At 47.3% G+C, this 16,520-nt stretch overlaps 1 protein-coding gene across 2 annotated transcripts in view; it reads right to left on the reverse strand.

Moving 5' to 3' along the window:
* SMC6 (structural maintenance of chromosomes 6) overlaps nt 1-16,520 on the reverse strand; it is a 610,138-nt gene that overhangs the window by 444,051 nt on the left and 149,567 nt on the right. For both annotated transcript variants that reach the window (XM_069235972.1, XM_069235971.1), the window contains exon 14: nt 11,109-11,287. In XM_069235972.1, coding sequence (XP_069092073.1) covers nt 11,109-11,287 — 179 coding nt within the window. The remainder of the gene's footprint in view (nt 1-11,108; nt 11,288-16,520) is intronic.

A 16,520-nucleotide genomic window follows, 5' to 3' on the forward strand; every position in this document is an offset into this window, starting at 1 on the left:
GAGTACTAACCGCAATCGAAAACAGTACCGAAGTTATGCCTTAAGGAGGAAACGACCATGCTGAGACGGAGCAGGGGAGTACATCTGAGCCCAACAGAAGAAGAAAACTAATTTTCAATGGAGTCGATACCTATGCGCATTACCAGCAAGAGGAGGAGTCACTCTACCTCGTGACTCGAAAGACTTTCTTAGAAGAAAAACAACTTGCACACTTCCAAGCCCAAGACTAGATGGCAGGATTATGCTAAGCATGTGTATCTATGTGAGAAGGTAGCCTCTTTCTAGCCTTGTTACCCCCACTTTTGGCCTGTTTGTGAGTGTATGTCAGGGTGTTTGTCACTGTTTTCACTGTCTCACTGGGATCCTGATAGCCAGGCCTCAGTGCTCATAGTGAAAACACTATGTTTTCAGTATGTTTGTTATGTGTCACTGGGATCCTGCTGGTCAGGACCCCAGTGCTCATAGGTTTGTGGCCTATATGTATGTGTCACTGGGACCCTGTCACACAGGGCCCCAGTGCTCATAGGTGTGCATGTATATGTTCCCTGTGTGGTGCCTAACTGTCTCACTGAGGCTCTGCTAACCAGAACCTCAGTGGTTATGCTCTCTCATTACTTTCAAATTGTCACTAACAGGCTAGTGACCAATTTTACCAATTTACATTGGCTTACTGGAACACCCTTATAATTCCCTAGTATATGGTACTGAGGTACCCAGGGTATTGGGGTTCCAGGAGATCCCTATGGGCTGCAGCATTTATTTTGCCACCCATAGGGAGCTCTGACAATTCTTACACAGGCCTGCCACTGCAGCCTGAGTGAAATAACGTCCACGTTATTTCACAGCCATTTTACACTGCACTTAAGTAACTTATAAGTCACCTATATGTCTAACCTTTACCTGGTAAAGGTTAGGTGCAAAGTTACTTAGTGTGAGGGCACCCTGGCACTAGCCAAGGTGCCCCCACATTGTTCAGAGCCAATTCCCTGAACTTTGTGAGTGCGGGGACACCATTACACGCGTGCACTACATATAGGTCACTACCTATATGTAGCTTCACAATGGTAACTCCGAATATGGCCATGTAACATGTCTATGATCATGGAATTGCCCCCTCTATACCATCCTGGCATAGTTGGCACAATCCCATGATCCCAGTGGTCTGTAGCACAGACCCTGGTACTGCCAAACTGCCCTTCCTGGGGTTTCACTGCAGCTGCTGCTGCTGCCAACCCCGCAGACAGGCAGCTGCCCTCCTGGGGTCCAGCCAGGCCTGGCCCAGGATGGCAGAACAAAGAACTTCCTCTGAGAGAGGGTGTGACACCCTCTCCCTTTGGAAAATGGTGTGAAGGTAGGGGAGGAGTAGCCTCCCCCAGCCTCTGGAAATGCTTTGTTGGGCACAGAGGTGCCCAATTCTGCATAAGCCAGTCTACACCGGTTCAGGGACCCCTTAGCCCCTGCTCTGGCGCGAAACTGGACAAAGGAAAGGGGAGTGACCACTCCCCTGACCTGCACCTCCCCTGGGAGGTGTCCAGAGCTCCTCCAGTGTGCTCCAGACCTCTGCCATCTTGGAAACAGAGGTGCTGCTGGCACACTGGACTGCTCCGAGTGGCCAGTGCCACCAGGTGACGTCAGAGACTCCTGCTGATAGGCTCCTTCAGGTGTTAGTAGCCTATCCTCTCTCCTAGGTAGCCAAACCCTCTTTTCTGGCTATTTAGGGTCTCTGTCTCTGGGGAAACTTTAGATAACGAATGCATGAGCTCAGCCGAGTTCCTCTGCATCTCCCTCTTCACCTTCTGATAAGGAAACGACTGCTGACCGCGCTGGAAGCCTGCAAACCTGCAACATAGTAGCAAAGACGACTACTGCAACTCTGTAACGCTGATCCTGCCGCCTTCTCGACTCTTTTCCTGCTTGTGCATGCTGTGGGGGTAGCCTGCCTCCTCTCTGCACCAGAAGCTCCGAAGAAATCTCCCGTGGGTCGACGGAATCTTCCCCCTGCAACCGCAGGCACCAAAAAGCTGCATTACCGGTCCCTTGGGTCTCCTCTCAGAACGACGAGCGAGGTCCCTCGAATCCAGCGACTCTGTCCAAGTGACCCCCACAGTCCAGTGACTCTTCAGTCCAAGTTTGGTGGAGGTAAGTCCTTGCCTCACCTCGCTGGGCTGCATTGCTGGGAACCGCGACTTTGCAGCTACTCCGGCCCCTGTGCACTTCCGGCGGAAATCCTTTGTGCACAGCCAAGCCTGGGTCCACGGCACTCTAACCTGCATTGCACGACTTTCTAAGTTGGTCTCCGGCGACGTGGGACTCCTTTGTGCAACTTCGGCGAGCACCGTTTCACGCATCCTCGTAGTGCCTGTTTCTGGCACTTCTCCGGGTGCTACCTGCTTCAGTGAGGGCTCTTTGTCTTGCTCGACGTCCCCTCTCTCTTCACGTCCAATTTGCGACCTCCTGGTCCCTCCTGGGCCCCGGCAGCGTCCAAAAACACCAAACGCACGATTTGCGACTAGCAAGGCTTGTTGGCGTCCTTCCGGCGGGAAAACACTTCTGCACGACTCTCCAAGGCAAGAGGGATCCGATCACCAAAGGGGAAGTCTCTAGCCCTTTTCGTTCCTGCAGAAACCTCAGCTTCTTCTGTCCAGTCGAAGCTTCTTTGCACCCGCAGCTGGCATTTCCTGGGCATCTGCCCATCTCCGACTTGCTTGTGACTTTTGGACTTGGTCCCCTTGTTCCACAGGTACCCTAGATTGGAAATCCACAGTTGTTGCATTGCTGGTTTGTGTCTTTCCTGCATTATTCCTCTAACACGACTTCTTTGTCCTTAGGGGAACCTTAGTGCACTTTGCACTCACTTTTCAGGGTCTTGGGGAGGGTTATTTTTCTAACTCTCACTATTTTCTAATAGTCCCAGCGACCCTCTACAAGGTCACATAGGTTTGGGGTCCATTCGTGGTTCGCATTCCACTTTTGGAGTATATGGTTTGTGTTGCCCCTATCCCTATGTTTCCCCATTGCATCCTATTGTAACTATACATTGTTTGCACTGTTTTCTAAGACTATACTGCATATTTTTTGCTATTGTGTATATATATCTTGTGTATATTTCCTATCCTCTCACTGAGGGTACACTCTAAGATACTTTGGCATATTGTCATAAAAATAAAGTACCTTTATTTTTAGTATAACTGTGTATTGTGTTTTCTTATGATATTGTGCATATGACACTAAGTGGTACTGTAGTAGCTTCACACGTCTCCTAGTTCAGCCTAAGCTGCTCTGCTAAGCTACCATTATCTATCAGCCTAAGCTGCTAGACACCCTATACACTAATAAGGGATAACTGGGCCTGGTGCAAGGTGCAAGTACCCCTTGGTACTCACTACAAGCCAGTCCAGCCTCCTACAATCTACAGCCACACATGCCTCGGAAATAGTGCTTCAGGCCCTGGTGACACCTTTAACTTTCAAACCCTGAATACCACTAGTACAATTTACCAGGGACTTATAGGGGGTTAAATTCCTCGACAATTGGGGATACCAATTGTAGGACAGTAGCATCTTTCTAGCATAGTTACCTCCACATTTTGCCTGGTGTCAGTGTGTTTAGACTATAGTACACTGGGGTCCTGCTAATCAGGCCGCCCAGTGTCAGTGCTCGCTCCCCTAAATTTGCTTGTATGGTAACTTTTACACGCTACAATTGGCATACTGGTGCACCGGTGTAAGTCCCTCGTATATGGTACTTGTGTACCAATGCTGAGGGTACCTGAGGGGTCTCCCATGGGCTGCACCATGTATTATGCCACACTTGAAAGCCCATGCAAACTGTGTCTAGAGACCTGCCATTGCAGCCTGCGCGAAATGATGCATGCAACTTTCACTTTAGAAATAAGGCTTGCCTCATATCACAGTCACTGCACTTGGACACTGTAAGTTGCCCCTATAGTAGGCCCTTCAGCACAAGGGCAGGGTGCATGATGCTGAGTGTGAGGGAGTGTGTGTGCATTAGCCGAGGTGCCCCTACAAACCCTAGACTCCATTACCTCGGCTTTGTAATTGCGAGGAAGCATTAAAGGTATATAGTGGACACTGGCCAACAGGAGCTGTCCTTCTACATAATGACTTCACCAAACCTGGTATCAAACATGTTGGAATCATGCAACTACACCGATCCCAGTGTTAATTGCCTGGCACCATGTACTTTGGGGGTTCCTTAAAGGATCCCCCAGATCTGCCTCTACGGCCTTGCAGGGTCTGCATACCAGTTTGAGTTGCTGCCTACTCTAGACACTCTTCTGCCATCCTGGTGATGAGCCTAACTCGAACAGGGGAAAGCAGAACAAAGGATTTCCTGTAAGATAGAGGTGTGCCCACCTCTCCCTTTGAAATGGGTGGCTCTGGGCAGTGGTGGGGTGACCTCTCAGTGCCACCAGACTGCTTTGAAGGGCATATTTGGTGCCCTCCTTGCATAAACCGGTTTGCACCAGTGCAGGAGCCCCCGGTTCCCACTCTGGTGCGAGACCACACAAAGGACAGGGGAGTGACCACCCCTCTGTCCATCTCCTTTGTTAGGGAGGTGCACAGAGCTCTGCCAGGTGGCCACTTGATTCTGCCATCTTGGAAATAAGATGTGCAGAAGCAACCGGTGAGCATCTGACTGGTTAGGACAGGTAGGCAACGTCCCTGATCCCATTTGATAGGTGGGTTAATTCACACAGTGTCCAACTCCCTTTTAGATTTATTTAAAGGCTTCCCTGAGGGTGGGTCCCTAGATTCATCGAGCAAAACTCTACAAGGAACTCTCTGCAAGACTCTTCTGCAAACCTGGCCTCCAGAACCGCTGCTGGTCTGCATTAGGAACTGAAACAAGACTGTATCTAGTTGGGAGGGCTCCCACTGCAACATTGTTTCTCCAGCTTCTGCAAGAAATCTGCAATATCCATGGCTGTGCATCCTCCACAGTCACAAGGATTCTGTTTGCACCTGGAAGCAAGAAGTAATCTCCCTTGGAGTGAAGGAGCCACTCCCCGGCATCACCAGGCACCTCAACGACAACGACCGGCTGGTGGATCCTACTGTCCCACGGACATTGAAAGACTCTACTACACATATGGCCCTCTCGAGGTCCAAAGTGACTTCTACCCAACCTGGGAGATGGTGCTGTAGCCGCTGGGACCGAGCCCCTGTGCACCACATCTGTTGCTGTTACCCAGGCTTGGTGACTCTTCCTCCAGAAGACCTTCGAGCTCCAAGAAGTCCCCAGCCTTCCAGCACTCTGCAACTCCAAGAACAGCATCCACCCTGCAACTCCTGCAGTGTGGGACTCCTTCTGCCTTCTGCTGCTGAGGACTCTCTGTGCCTGCTGTTAGTAGGTCCTCGTTGGCTCTCCAACGATTCCTGCTGGATCTCCTGCTTGCTGAGGGCCAGCCCCGACTGCCCTCCAAGGGTCGAGTCGTTTGGATCATGCTGGTCCACAAAATCCTGCAAACTTCTCTACAGCTTCTTCCTACTTTGCCAATTGGCGATTCTGCTCACCACTGACACCTCTACAATCCGGCGACCGACGATAGACAGCTCATGGGTGACTCCAAGGATCTTCCTGCACCGCCTGGACAACTCTGAGTGGTCTGGACACTGTCCCCTTCTTTTTTCAGGTTCTTCTTGTACAGAATCCATCCTAGGGGTCCACCATCCTGGTCCACGGGTCGCGACAGCAGCTGGACAAAAAAGGCTCCCATTGACTCCAACGAAGGTTTCCGACGTCACTTCACACCTAAGCACCCGGGCTACCTGGTGTAGGTAATCCATTATCCTGGATATCCACTGGTGGTGAGCACTATCAAACCTTCCATGTGCCAAATGGGTCCCTCGGGGTCTAAGAAGAGTTCTGAATCTTGAAAATTCCAACCGCGACAGTCCTGTGGGCCAGCCAGCTAGATAACCCCTCTGCACACAGGCGCCTGGGGGATCTCTATTACTTACACCTTGGGTGATTTGGTACTTCCCCAGGCCCTGGAATCCTAAAACACATTTACCTCAGTTGGGCACCTCCATTCTTATGCCACTTCCTTAGTATATGTTTTGGTCCCGTGTATTTCTATGCTTTCCTGTTTGTTTTTAAGTATATTTTCTGGTTATAGATATCTCCAAGTGGAGATATACCAACGTTAGGATACTACTAGTGTTATAGAAAAAAGAGTACTTTATTTTTGTAACACTTACTGTTGTTCTTTCTTGTGTGAACATCACTAAGTGCTTTACGCTCCTCCTTGATAAACCTGGGCTGCTTTACACAGCCGCCCCTAGTGAGCTTTGGTTGTCTAGGCACCAAAACACTATCACTAAGGGTTGCCTGGAAAACAGTATAGGGTGTCACAACATAGGTGTACACCATAAACTGAGCCACCCTACTACTCCAATTTACATATATCATATTTAGAGAAAGAGAGCACAGGCACTGGGAGTTGGTTAGCAGCCTCCAGGGCACTTTCATTGTCATAAACCAGCAGCTACTAGGCAAAATGGGGCCAGCAATGGGGGGACCCTTGCAAAAATCCTTATTTCCTACACATATGCACAAATTACTCACGTTTAATTGCTCACCTAGATTGGAAAGGAGTTCCCAGTTGAAAATAGAGTTTGTTGAGGTGCTTTAATAAAAGCTACTCTCGTTAATATGTAAAACATTGGTCAATAATAATCCAATCATTATGGAAAGATTTAGTGAATAATGACCAGCAGACTAAGAGGATACAGAATGGGAAATGGAACTACAGTACTCTGAACAAGATGGTGATGAATGTGGAACTCTGACTAGTCTGAATACAAATCTTAAAAAGAGTATACTACACTAGGGTACAGCTATTGAAATTCAGTAGGATAGACCGGAATCTACATAAAAGGCAGCAGTCAGGGCGGAACAGTTTCGCCATATTGCATCCCTTCTGAGAAGAAATTAGACAATATTTGTCTAGAGAGGTTGGCATCTTTGTGCTGGAAGATGTAGAGGTCATTTTGTTCATTGTCGGAAAGGAGAACAAACCCTTTACTTATGTTAAGTTGCTCTGCAATATGAAATTAGTGGTGGCTTTGGATAGATGTTGGTGACTGCTCCATTTCTGGATTTGGGCTACTGGAAATGTTTTATGAATTGGAGTATGGCTACTGAATGGTTTCTGTAGGAAAGTACCCTCTTTTTGACCTGGTTACCCACCACTTTTTGCCTGTTGTCAGTATGTTTTAACTGTACACTGAGATCCTGCTTACCAGGACCCCAGTGACTATGCTCTCTCCCTGTACATTTGGTTGTTTGGACCACACAAGGATGCCTAAGAAAGTTTTATAGACAGCTAGCTGTCAAAAAGCTTTTGAAGATCTAAAACATGCCACGTGCTCTGCACCTAATTTAAGAAACGCTGACTACTCCAAGCAGGTCACAGTACAAACAGATGCTTCTGAGGTAAGATTTGGGGCAGTACTGTCACAGCTGAAAACAGAGGACCAGGATCAACCTGTAGCTTTTATAAACAAAAGGTTCACCCCCAGGGAAAAGTGTTCGTCAGCAATAGAAAGGGAGGCCTTTGCTGTGGTTTGGGCTTTGAAGAAAAGAAACTGAGGCCATACGTGTTTGGCACTCAATTCCTTGTTCAGACAGACCACAAGCCCCTTCTATGGTTAAAACAGATGAAAGGTGAAAATCCCAAACTTTTGAAGTGGCCCATCTCCCTCCAGGGAATGGACTATACAGTGGAACATAGACCTGGGGGAAACCACTCCAATGCAGATGGACTCTCCAGATATTTCTGCGTAGAGAATGAAGACTCAATCGGGCAAGGTTAGCCTTATTGTCCCCTATGTTGGGGGACGGGGGAGGGGCTTGTGTAGGAAAGTGCCCTCTTTTTTTAGCATGGTTACCCCAACGTTTTGCCTGTTGTCAGTATGTTTTGACTGTGTTTACTGGGATCCTGCTAACCAGGACCCCAGTGATTATGCTCTCTCCCTGTAAACTTGGTTGCTTGGACCAACCCCCTTCCCCCACATTTGGCATACTGGTGCCCCTTTATAAGTCCCTAGTATATGGTACTCAGGTACCCTGGGCATTGGGGCACCAGGGGTTCCCCATTGGCTGCAGCATGTATTGTGCCACCCATTGGGGGCCCATGCAAAATGTGTCTGCAGGCCTGCCATTGCAGCCTGCGTGAAATGGTGCATGCACCCTTTCACTACAGGTCACTGCACCAGGTCACTGTAAGTCACCCCTATTGTAAGCCCACCTAGCACAGAGGGCAGGGTGCAGGTACCTGGGTGTGAGGGCACCCCTGCATAAGCAAAGGTGCCCCCACGACCTGGACTGTGAGTGTGGGGACGCCATTTTACGCGTGTACTGGGTATAGGTCCCTACCTATGTCAAGCTATACAATGGTAACTCGGAACCTGGGCATGTTTGGTATCAGAAATGTCAGAATCATACCACAATACTGTTGCCAGTATTGGTTGTATGATTCCATGCACTGTGGGGGCTCCTTAGAGGACCCCCAGCATTGCTCCTACCAGCCTTCTGGTGACGTCCGAGCAGCCCACGCTGCTGCCACCCCTCAGACAGGTTTCTGCCCTCCTTCCGCTTGACCAGCTCAAACCCAGGAAGGTAGAACAAAGGATTTCCTGTTGAAGAGGGAGTCAACACCCTCTCCCTTTAGAAATAGGTGTTACATGGCTTGGGAGGGGTAGCTTCCCAAAGCCACTGGTATGCTTTGAAGGGCACATTTGGTGCCCTCCTTGCATATACCAGTCTGCACCAGTTCAGGGGCCTTCAGCCCCTGCTCGGGAACAAAACTGGACAATGGAAAGGGGAGTAGCCACTCCCCTGTCCATCACCACCCCAGGGATGGTGCCCAGAGCTTCTCCAGATGGCCACTTGATTTTGCTATCTTGAATCCAAGGTGGGCAGAGGCCTCTGGGAGCACCTGAGTGGCCAGGTCAGGCAGGTGACCAATCCCCCTTCCAGGGCTATTTAGGGTCTCCCTCTTGGATGGGTCCTCAGATTCGTCGTGCAAGATTCCAGCAGAATTCCTCTGCATCATTATCTTTGACTTCTGGCCAATGAAACTGCAACTGGACCCTCCAGGAAACGACAGTCTGCATCCACAACGAAGACTCTGCATGCAACATTGTTTCCATGGCTCCATCCAGCAACTGCAATATTTCCCCGGCTGTGCATCCTCTGTGGCCACCAAGTCTTCAGTCTTCATGAGAAGCAAGAAGGAATCTCCCTTGGAGTGAAGGAATCACTTCCCTGCATCCGCAGGCACCAACTGCAACGACGACCGGCTGCGTGGATCTCCTCTCATCCTGAGCTGCGTGGATCCTGCATCACCGGTGGTGGTCTTTAGTGGTCCCCTTGGTCCTCTCTGCCAGCTGTCCACCTTTGGAGAAGATAGGCCCTTCCCTTCCCACACAGGACAGTACCCCCGTGCACTGTATCTCTTGTAGCTACCAAGACTTGTTGGCAACTCCTCCAAGGGATCTTCAGGCTCTGTGTAGCCCCAACACACACCTATGCAAAGCACAGCCCTCCGAGCGCTGCTCCTGCGACGTGGGACCTTCCTTCAGTTGTGCTGCATGGGCCTCTCTGCGACTCCTGGGATCCTTGCCTGTGGGTCTTCTGTTGGGGCTGCCTCCTCTACTTAGGACTCTCTGCACTGCTGAGGGTGACTTGAGACTCCTCTCCATGGGTTAAGTCCTTCTGGACCTTGCTGGTCCCCGGCAGCTCCACTTTTTGTCTACTGCGACACTTGCCTTTGCCAAGGCATGTTGGTGGATTTTCTACACCACAGACTGATTGCATTCCTTCATCTGGCGTGGGACATCGACTGCATCCTCCAGGAACTCTTCACCAACTCCAGGGCTGCATTGCTGACTGTCTTCGTCTCACCATCGACCAACTCCTGCATCCACAGACAGGTGGATAGTGGCTCCTGCCACCACCAGACATTCCAATGTGAACAGGACTCGGTCCCCTTCTTCTTCAGGTCTTCTTCTTCAGGAATCCACTGGTGGTTTCTTCCAGTCTTGTCTGGGTGTTGCAATAGCCTTCTTTTTAGGACTTTTGGTGGGTTGGAGAAAAAACAGTAACTTACCTCTTTCTTCCTGGTCGCTGGGGTGCACTCTGGTACTTACCTCTGTGGTTTCCTAGTTCCCCCAGCTCCCTCTACCGATTCCACTCCCTCGGGTGGGGACCCGACATTCGCATTCCACTTTCATAGTATATGGTATTGCATGAGCTTTGCATGTCTCCTACATAACCCTTGGCTGCTCATCCACAGCTACCTCTAGAAAGCCTGGCTTCTAGACACTGGCTACACTTCACTAATAGGGGATACCTGGACCTGGTATACAGTGTTAGTACCATAGGTACCCACCACACACCAGGTCACTTTCTTACAGTTTCTACGTGAGGGAAGGGTATGCCCTAAAACATGTAATACACGCAGATTCATGCAAATATTATTGTGGTGCTCCTTGAGTAAAAATCTCTGTGCTGGGATTCTCCACTTAGCTGCAATTGCACAGGTTTGCCTCAGAACCTTGCACATGTTACAATGTTAAGTCTCTCCTATGATTGATTTTATTTACCACGTTGATGAAAATGAAAACTTTAAATTCATCAAAACCTATTGCATAAAAATATTATATGATAGAGGGGATAGAGGCATCAGGGTAGCAAGGCCAGTAAAGTTGTAGGTTCTGGGTGTTGCTTAAGGGAGGGCAGCACATTAATGTTTTTGTTTGTTACGTTTTTAGCACACAGGCACGTTATGAGAGCATACATTTCAAAAAGGTAAGGGTAACCAACATGTAAGCAGGCAGGAGTATACTAGAGTGTCACAAATAGTGCTAATGGAGTTTGTAGCCACTGGCTGAGACCCACAAAGTAATATAACAAAGTTAAGACTTGACAGAATCAGTCAGACCGCAATGCAATATTATTTTTAGTAAAAAGAGATATTGTGTTCAGAGACAAGAGCACTTTACATTGTAAATCTACAAAGGTTCAACAAATAATAAACACAAATTCCTTCTTATTCAGTTGAATCTTCTGTAACTAACCTAGTGGTCCAACAGGTTTCTTTGTGAATCGTCCATGTCTGTATTCCTCGTCAATTGCGGCAAGCAGGGCTGGCATGTGTTCTCCAAATCGTTTTAGTCTGTCTGTTTTACTGTCCTTCAAGCCTTTCAGCTGTCTTTTCTGCTTTTCCAAAGTGGCTCTCACATCGTGTTCTTCTCTCCTGGAAAGAATATTGCCAGTTTGGAAACTTTTCAACAATAATATGTAACCAGCCTACGGGAGTTTTGGAGGCAATTTATTTCACTTTTCTATGCCCAAATGGAGAAAGCCTGAGTCTGTTTATACACTAGAAGAGGGGTCAGAGATGGTCTATTTAAAAGTAATTTAAATATTTTAGGACTGTGCATGATGGAGGGGCTTATGTGGTTCGTTAAAACAGCAAACGAAATAGGGGTGAATCGTTCTTTCAAGAATACTTGTCTATTCTTTTATTAAACCACTCATACATACTTTATACACGAAAATGTCACGAGGCATCGTATGGAGTGTGTTATTCCTAATATATTTGTAATAAATTCCCAAAATGGTACAAACTATGAAAACAGAAACTAGTCAAAGACGTACATTTTAAAAGACCGGATAAGTTTTCGTTTTCTTGTTTCCTTTTTTATTTGTATTCAATATTTCATTGGTGCTTCATGTAAAAATCCACTACATCATTTTCGTTCATTATATGTACAAAGCGTTTCCCAGTACATCCTTTGGAAAAATCTTTAAAATGTTCCAGTTATCAATCACTGGAGATTGGTGGATATAAATGAAGCCAACAAGTATTTCACCCCTATTTGGCACGTAGGTCTGGGGCTATACCAGGGTTGAAAACTGAAGAAATAAATAATGATTATTGATTTTTTTTTTATGGACATGCTGTTTTGGTGTGAACTGACCCCTGCTGAAAGCACTAAACATGTGATGGATATCCAAGTAATTAGTGTCCTAAGCCTATGCGTGAAGGTTGCGAAGAGTAAGAAAATATAAATAAAGGAAAGACTATGACGTGAAATGTATCTATGCTTTTATTTAAGGTTCTTTTTTATTACTTGATTTATTAGTAATAGTTGACCATGCACTGGCATACGTGTTGTGCTGTTTCCTGTTAGATTACCATTCAGGTTGCCAACTGCAATAACTATTTTTATATTCAGGTTATATAATGATGGTTATGATGATCCTTTTTAATTATGGTTTATTTTGTTCGCCTTTTTACTCAGCTGTGGGAAAGACATCAGACAGTAAAAGGGTAGGTATTGTCCTGATACTGCCACCAGAAATAACTGTCCCCTAGATTTGTCCATTATGCAAATCGGTTTCAGCAAAGTAAGGTGATCTGCAATTTCGGGTGACTTGTAACAAACCCGCTCTATATTAGCAGGAAGAGAAAAAGTCCAAAGGATAAGCACGTGATAGGGCATGGCTTGTTTAGGCCAGGTTGCCTTTCGCTCCAATGCCTTTTCTAGGGTCCTTAAGAATGCACTTTCGGCATTTTACTCTGACGCCATATTTACTTCTAGAATGGTGTCTGTGTTCAGTGTGTGGTTGCTTAGTCCTTTGTTAGGTTCTAGATCTACGCACTATCTTGGGCCAATCAGAACTATGAGCGCCATTTTTTTGTGGTGTATTAATTAGCTGATTTGGAATATCATTATCAGATGTTTAAGTTTACGGAGAAATTAGTAAGCTGGTCAAAGATGGTCTATGTTTATAATCTTTAACTTCAAAAAAATAATAGCAGTAAGTTAGGAGACCTATAACTTCACGTCCCTTGTCAAGATCTGTCCACACGTGATCATTACTAGCGTAATTCTACATATGTCGTCTTGGACTTAAAGTAGTCCTACCCCACATATATTTATATCTAATAGAAGATCCTAATAAAGTGTATAGATACTTGATCCTTTGTTAATTTCAAAGACCAAGCGTTTATCTCAAGGTAAACTAATCTATGGGTGCCAACTTTAAATGTCTATGTTGTAATTGTATTAGAAACTTTAGTAACGTTTCTGAAGTCTTCAGTGTGTGGCTACTTAGGGCCTGATTTGGATATTTGCAGACAGGTTACGTTGACACAACTGTGAAGGGTATCCCGTCGGAGTAACCCATCAGCCAATATCTAATCAGGCCGAAAGTCCTGTGTTGGTTTCTAGATATACGCCCTGGCTCTGCGCAAACAGAGCAATGGGCGCAATCTTTTAGTGTTGTATTTTGTATGCACATTGAGGACGAAGGTAGCATTTCTAATGTCGCCCGTTTATCTAGAAATGATCTAAACTATGGGCACCATTTCTGAATGTTTGTGTTGTAATTGTCTTAAAGGACAAGTTGTTTACCTTCTGTAATGTCTTATCTGGTAGAGGCAGATTCCTTACCTTTGAATTCTCCTCAGGCGTCAGACTAGATCCGGAAGATTTTCTTGAGCAGTTCACGTGGGCGCTGGCAGGTAAAGTTGATCGGCTCTGTATTCATTGTTGGCGTCATCTGCGCCGGAAATGACATTGCAGGTCATATATATGCACCTCCCAAGGCAGCCAACGTCAGTTTGTTTTCACGCCAGAAGCGCAGAGCCATGAAGAACACTTAACACTGGTGTGTCAAAACTAGGGCCCTGAGAGGTCCTGCCCCCAGATATCTGTTCACAGAGAGGATGGATGGGTCAGTAAGGAATCTGCAGCTATAGTCTCCACTAGATAAGGCGGTACTGAAGGTAAGTAACTTGTCCATCTGATAAAGACTTCTAGCTGCAGATTTCTTACCTTTGAATATATACCCAAGCAATACCATCCCAGGAGGTGGGTCTGGAAACCAATTTCAAAAAAGAAAGCCCTGCAGGACAAAAAAAGGCAAAATGAACGTCCCTACGGACCTGACTCCTGGTGCTAACACAGTGGTCGCAACTTTAGCCTGGTAGAATGAGCACGCAAACTCTTGAGGAATTTCTTTTTGGCGTAGCATATCACAGTATGATACATCTGCATATGGTCCTTTTCAGCACTGCCCCACCTTTCTTTGCACTCACATACCTTACAAAGAGTTGATCATCCACCTGGAACTCTTTTGTATGATCAAGGTAAAATGGCAATGCTTTTCTGGGTCGAGGCAGGGAGTCTTTCTTCTTCCTTAGAAGGATGTGGGGGAGCATAAAAAAATGCAGGCAAGGTGGTGGATTGACCTACATGAAAAGGCGCGACTACTTTTGGCAGAATAGAGGCCCTAGTGTGAAGCAGCACTCTGTCAGGCTAGAGAGGTAGGCCGGCTTAGATTATAAGGCATGCAGCTAATTCACTCTGCGGGCAGATGTAATCACCACAAGGCAGGCTGTTTTCACTGTGAGAAGCCTGAGAGGGCGGCTGTGAAGAAGCTCCAAAGGAGTGCACATCATAAATGTCAGAACAAAATTAAGATCCCACTGGGGCATAATGAATGGGGAAGGGAAGGAAGGAAGGGATAAGTAAGACCTCTGAGGAACCTATGTATAGTAGGAGACTTGAAGCAGAAAAAGCAGACAAATATCCCTTAAGAGTGCCCAAAGCAGCACCCTGCTGGGCAAGGGAAAGAATGAACAAGAGAACCTCAGAAAGAGGGCAGAAAGGGGGTAAAGAGAGCTGCTACAATTTTTTTTTCAATGACAGGCATATGCCATTTTGGTGGAGGGATGATAGGTTGCAAGATTACATTACAGACTTCGGGCAGAAGGTCAAAAGCTGTTAACTGCCACAGCTCAACCTCCACACAAGAAGGCGGAGAGTGGACAGGTTCAGGTGAAGAACCGTCCCATACGACAGAAGACCCTCATAAAGGGGCAGTTGGAACGGAGGATCAATGGATATGCTCTGCAGCTTGGGATTGCAGCCTCTCAGTGCCCAGTCTGCAACCACAAGGATTACTTGGGCCCGGTCGTTCCTAAACTTCTTGAGAACTCTGAACAGGAGTGGTATGGGTGGAAAGGAGTACAGGAGGCCTGAATTCCAATACAGACAAAAAGCTCCAAGATATTGCCGCCTTGGAAACTCCTGCACACAAAAATGCTGAGACTGCGCATTCTCAGTGGTGGCAAACAGATCTAACCAAGGCTGCCTCCACTGCTGAAAGAGGCCTTGCGCCACCTCCTGATGGAGATGCCATCTACTAGGCATTTTTGGCTGATTTTGTTCGCTCTGGTGTTCAGAGAGCTCGCCACATGTTGAACTACCACCTGGCATGTGTCCCCAGAAGGATGCAGGAGACCATGAGGCCAAGCAGCCTCAGAATCATTCTAACAAAGTCCAGGATAAAGGCTGAAACATCGGTATCAAAGCCTGAATATCCTCGACTCGCCATTTGAAAGAATAAGCCCAAAACTGTGATGTAACCAGAACAGCTTAGATGAAAGGGGGCATCTGAGAGAGAGTCAAGTGTGACTTACTCAAGTTTACAGCAAACTCCAGTGACTGTAGGCGGTCCACCGTAGTCTGGAGGTGGGAGAGGACAGCCTGGGGCAAACTCACCTTCAAAAGCCAGTCATCAACATAGGGGAAGACTGATACTCCTGACCTTTGCAGATAAGCTGCAACCACTGCCATCACCTTGGTGAAAACCATAAGGCGCCGGTAAGGAAAAAGGGGAGCACAGTAAACTGAAAATGCTTGTGACCTACAGTGAACTGCAAGTAAAGTCTGTGGGCAGGCAAGATGGGGATGTGGAAGTGTCTTGCAAAGTCAAATGCTACCATTCAGTCTCCTGGGCCCAGGGCAGACAAAACCTGATCCAACATGAGCATCTTGAACTTCTTGAGGAGAGGCCCAAGGCCCTTAGCATTGCACAAGAAGCCATGAAGTACTCAAGTGTTGTCTCTGCCTTGTTTCCGAGGAGTAGGGTGCCATCGAAGGGCATGTCCATGAGAGAAGCTTGGACATCCCACAAAAAGTCAGATGTCCTCAGGCAGGCGTGGAGCCTCATGGCCACCATTCTAGAAACCTCTCTACCTAGCGAGTCAGTCGTTTCCAGTCTGCAAAGGATCGTGAACTTCACTGTCTCTCTCCCGTTGGCAACAAGTTGAGAGAGTGAGTACAGCCCAGGCCTCCTCCGGGACCTGTTGCAGCACTTACTCAACTGTGTCATGCAGAGTGTGAGAATAACGGCACAAAAGGCATGCAGTGTTCCCTGACCACAATGCATTGCTGGCAGAAGAAAACATAATCATGCCATATGAATCCAACGTTTTGGATTGTTTATCCGGAGGAGAGGTTAGAAACACACCCTGGGAGGTAGAGGTTTGGACCACCAAGCTCTCAGGGGAGGGATGTTGCGTTAGGAAACTTGGGTCCCTAGGTGCAGGGCGACAGCGATGGGTCCTATTCACAGGAGCTGTGCTGGGTTTGGACCAGGTACCCAGAAGAACGTCAGTGAGGGCATCATTG

Source organism: Pleurodeles waltl, chromosome 5, assembly GCF_031143425.1.
Source record: "Pleurodeles waltl isolate 20211129_DDA chromosome 5, aPleWal1.hap1.20221129, whole genome shotgun sequence".
In the NCBI taxonomy this organism is placed as follows: Eukaryota; Metazoa; Chordata; class Amphibia; order Caudata; family Salamandridae; genus Pleurodeles; species Pleurodeles waltl.